Consider the following 5,252-nt stretch of genomic DNA (forward strand, 5'->3'; position numbering starts at 1 on the left):
TATGTCCTTGTGTCAACATAACTCAGAGAAATTTCTATTTATTATAATTTTCTCTATCATTGGTAATTTTCTCTGGAAGTTATATTTCTCTAAACACATTAGTTATATTTCTACTGCTCATTTCATTTTCTCTGTATATTTTCTTATTCCATTTTTAGGGCTTGTTTGATTTTCACTGTGTATAGTTGGAATGCAAGTGGAACAACAACCGACAACCCAACAAGAAGAAATGGCACACAAAGAACAACCGAAACAAAAGACAAAAGTCTATGGTAACTGCAAAATATTGAATCAAATAAATTTACATATTGAAATATCATCTGTTATTTTAGAGAAATTTCACTTTTCCTAATTTTTTCACTGTCTACAGTCAAAAAAGATCCGACGTCAATGATAAAAAATTTAAAGGCAAAAGAAAGGAAGGAAAAGCAGCACGATCCAGAATTCCAATATCCCAAAGTTGCAAAAGTGACTAGAGCTTCAAAACAAGCTACAAAGCAAGCTGAGCAAAGCATGAAGGACAAAGAAGTGCTTGATGCTGATGCGTACGTATTGCCTCAACCTATAAACATTAGAAAATCTTGAGTCTTTCCACAAACTCTTCCGATTTCAAGATTGATAAAAGATCATGTAAAAAACATCTTGCAGCACATATCAAATGTGTCTGGACTTAAGTAAGTACAACAAACAAAATAAAAGATAACAAACAACAAATTACAAACTTATATTGTATTAACAACAATTCAATCCTTTCTTTGTCATCTTGTAGGGCTTTAATTTGGACAAGTGAGTTAAATCTCATTACCTTTGAAGACATTGGAAACCTAATAAAGCAAAAAGAAATTGCCAACAATGTAAGTCTTTCCCTTTCATCAAAATTTCTCTGCAATCTTCCATCAGCTTTTATAAACCAATATTACAATTATAAATCATATTTTTCAGGTCATTGATGGCTATGGAGAGATCCTTTTGGCTGACCAAATGAGAGAGAGACAACAACCAACTTCATTTTTTTTCACATCCATGAGCTTAGTATGTTACTACTATTTTATTTGATTTTCTCTCGAATTTACTTACTACTTTCTCTTCTTAAGATACTTCTTGAAGCCAGTTATGTCACTAGTCATAACAAAACCACTTTTTGATTTTCTCTGAACACAGAATTTCATCAAGATGACAGAAAATCAATCTCTTCGAGTGTCCTTATTTGACAAGCATATTGAAACAGCATGGAGGACTACAGGTTCCTCTATTTCCCAATAAATACTGGAGGTAATGACAAATCCACACATGGAAATCACTTGACCTTGCTTGTCCTGGACAAACAAGGCAATTTATGGAGGTTCTACAACTCACTGAGGCCAAGGAGGGATGATGCAGAAAACAAATATGTCAAAGATGCAAAACAATTGGTAACGAGTGCAAATTTCTCTGATCCATCATCATCTTTATGTAATGATAATTTTCATAGAATCCCATTGATTTGTCCGTAAATTTCTCTGTTATTTAAAAGTTATTTTTTTGCAGCAAGATTACGTGGAGAATTTTTTGAAAGCTTGCATTGAAAGAGACGCTCAATCACAACCCTCTTTCAAATTAATAAACTCACAAAACACAAGTTACGACTTTGAGTATGTCAACAATGCTCCACAACAAGAAAGTGATTCGTAAGTTTCATATATCTATAAATAAGATAATCTGATTTGCATGTTTCTTAAAACTAACCATACCTATAATTTGTATGCAGTCTGGATTGTGGCCTCTTTGTCTGCTATATAATGAAACAATATAGCAAGCATGAACCTATCAGCTCCAAATTGTTCACACAAGAGATAAGGTTGATGAGGGCAGAACTCATAGAGAGATTTGTGACCGAAGTTGGCCGGTCATGGACTGAACCAATTGAAATACCTCCAGAAGAACCACAAATGTAATAGTGAAACTAGTGAAAGGAAGACAATGTACATATCCACACAGAGAAAATTGTCTCACATATATGTATATATCCATACAGTATTAACCATTTAGTTTTTTGTTGATACATTGAAAGAATGATGATCCTTGACATATATGTATATATCCTTTCTTAACTAATCTAAATTTCATTTTTTTTTTATTTCGACTAATGTAAATTTCATACTTATCGATGGTTAAATATATATATATATATATATTTATTGTGATTGTCAACACAATCCACACAGAGAAAATTGTCAACTCAGGAAAATTTCTCTGGATTGTGGAAAATTTCTCTAGATGAAATTGACAAATTCGAATGGTGACAGAAAATGAAATTTCTGAGTTATGGATTTCTCTGGATTGAGTGATTTGGAGAGGAGGAATTTCTCCGAGTTGGTGAGGAAATTTCTCTGGCTTTGACAAAAATTTCTAAATTGAAGTGAGTCCAGAGAAATTCTTCCCTGGTCCAGAGAAATTCTCAACTCAGAAAAATTTCAAAAGAGCTTAATTTTGTTTCTTGGTTGTGCAATAATTTTTTGTATGCTCTGTCTGGTGTGCACATTTCTTGAAATGACTGATATGAAGTTACCAGAAATTCACAGAAAAAATTAACTCATATCTCGCCAAAGAATATATGATCATTTAATCTCTAATGCACTGTGTTAGTACAAAACAATTATCAAATTCAAAAAACACAATCCACACAGTACTTTTCTCTGCTATTGTCAAATTTATGTGGATGAATATGAGGCTTCAAAACACAATACACAGAATTTTCTTTGCCATAGGAAAATTTCTCTGGATGAATTTGACAGGTATTACAAACCCACTGCCTATAATATATATCAACAAACACAATGCACACTTTAACTGATATTGAAAAATTTCTCTGGATGAATTTGATTGATATTATTATATACACTGTCTAAAAAATACATTTCACAAAACAAAATACACAAAGTAATCATCAAATGTATTATTCAATCAATAAAATGTATAATCCTCAACTATTTAACAAAGGTTCCTTGCATGTCCTCTTATTATGGTGACCAATACTCTCACAACGACTACACTTAATCACCCTTTTAAACTCTCCAGTAGAAGCAATTCTGTTCTTCTTCGGCCTCCCAGCAGGTCTCTTGCTCAATGGAGGTAAAATCATAGCATCTTCAATGCTACACACAGGTTTTTCAACAGTTGGAACTGGGCCAATCGAAAACGAGTATGCTTGACGATACATATCAGCATGAAAAAATGGTTCAACAAATGAATTCAAATTCTTTCCACTCCTAAAAATTGCAGCAACAGCATGTTGACATCGATACCCATTTATTTCCCATTTTCGACATGAACAAGTTCTCAACCCAAGATCAACCATAACCGAAGGAAAACAATGCACTTCAAAGACATTATCAGATGATAAACTCACATTCCATGTCCTCCCGTCCAAAAAAAACTTCTCCAACACACTATCCATACGAGGACACAGAATTTTATTCCATTTACTAGAGAGCAACCTCCTATCAGACCTCATATTCATGATTTGCAACCGTATCATGTCCACCAAATTTGTTATTGGCAAGTGCCGAGCTTCTCGTATCCATGAATTGAATGACTCAGCAACATTTGAATACATCTCACCATAACGTTTCCCCGCAAAATATGCATCACTCCAATTTTCATACGGTAAACTTCTCAAGAAAACACTCACAATGTCTCCTCCCTCATTTTTTAATTCATTTAACTTGAAATGAAATGATGTCTTTGTTGAAGCATATGCACATTCTGAAAACTTGGATACAATCGTCTCCCTAACCAAATTTGTATTTCCACATGACAACTTATCCCTCAAATTTCTCTTTAGATGTTCAAGACAAAATCCATAAAAGCAGTTAGGGAAAAACCTAGCAATTCCCTTCACAATACCACAATGTCGATCTGATATGAAACTTATCACCCTTTCTGATCCCAATACTCCACATAAATGTTCAAGAAACCAACACCAATTGTCTTTATTCTCAGCATCAACAACAGCAAAAGCTACAGGAAAAAAACCTACAAAACAAATAGGAACAAGCATATTAGATATACACATGCAGAGAAAAATAGAACAATAAACAACCAGAGAAGTTTGACACTGCCAACATCCAGAGAAAATTCACTTAGTGCCCCACTCTAGAGAAAATTCACACATTGGCAACATCTAGAGAAAATTGACTTAGCAACCAACTACAGAGAAAATTCACACAATCATAATATCCAGAGAAAATTCACTTAGTGACCACCTACAGATACAGTTCACACAATGACAACATCGAGAGAAAATTCACACACTGACCAAAATCCAGTGAAAATTCTCACAGTGGCCACAACCATAGAAAATCCACACAGTGGCCAAAACCAGAGAAAATTCACATTCACTCAATTTCTACATGCATAGAAAATTCACATACTTAGATAAAATTAGATATATTTACAATTACCTTCATTCCCATCTTTCCCCGTTGCAGCAAGCATAACTCCTTTGTATCGTCCTTTCAAAAATGTTCCATCAAGAAAAAGCAATGACCGACAATATTTGAAACCAGCAATGCATGCATGAAAAGCCACAAACACTCTTTTGAAACGCTTGTTATCTTCAAAATCTAACTCAAAACGACTACCTGGATTGTTCTTCAATGCCTCATCAAAATGCCACCGTAATTGATCAAATGACAAACAAGAATCCCCATATGTACTACATTTTGCTTTTTCAACACCCAACCAACCACAGTTATAACTGATTGAGACCCCATACTTGTCTTTCATTTCTTTCACAACATCCACTGGACGAGTTAAAGGTTTTGTACTTACCTCTTCAAGTATCAGCCCAGAAAATAAGCTGGAAGTCATCCTCGAATGTTTACTCGTACGAACCGCCACACCACACGTATGTTCATTGTTCAAAGTCCTTATGTAGAAGAACCCATTTATTTTTTCAACAGAAGCATGTACACGCCACATACATCCCCTTGATTCTTTATATGCACATTCTGTCGTAACCCTCAGCTTGTCATTTTAACATACGTAAACTGAAAACCAACCTCAATGGCATACTTGCATAAAAAAGTACGGAACTCAACCACACCACCCTCAAACTTTTGTCCAACACTTGTAATATTATTCCGCCAACTAGCCGACAATAACACCTTTTCTTGGTGAGAACAAAACTTAGAGAGTGAATTCCTTTCAACATCCACCAGCCTATCACACTCACCATCCACAACATCTACCCAATTAGACCCCACTTCATC

The 5,252-nt window shown here is 34.5% G+C and overlaps 1 protein-coding gene across 1 annotated transcript; it reads right to left on the bottom strand.

Annotated features, from left to right (window-relative positions):
* Window positions 1-1,076: 1,076 nt before the first annotated feature.
* LOC145798139 (uncharacterized) lies at window positions 1,077-4,965 on the bottom strand. The gene is made up of 3 exons (XM_082885619.1): window positions 4,443-4,965; window positions 3,761-4,014; window positions 1,077-1,151 (listed from the first exon to the last, which is right to left on the bottom strand). Exons 1-3 carry the CDS (start codon window positions 4,960-4,962, stop codon window positions 1,077-1,079), a joined length of 849 nt encoding a protein of 282 aa, XP_082741745.1. The 5' UTR covers window positions 4,963-4,965.
* Window positions 4,966-5,252: the final 287 nt, after the last annotated feature.

This window comes from Camellia sinensis, chromosome 8 (genome assembly GCF_055761805.1).
Source record: "Camellia sinensis isolate YWXY chromosome 8, ASM5576180v1, whole genome shotgun sequence".
NCBI classification, from domain to species: Eukaryota; Viridiplantae; Streptophyta; class Magnoliopsida; order Ericales; family Theaceae; genus Camellia; species Camellia sinensis.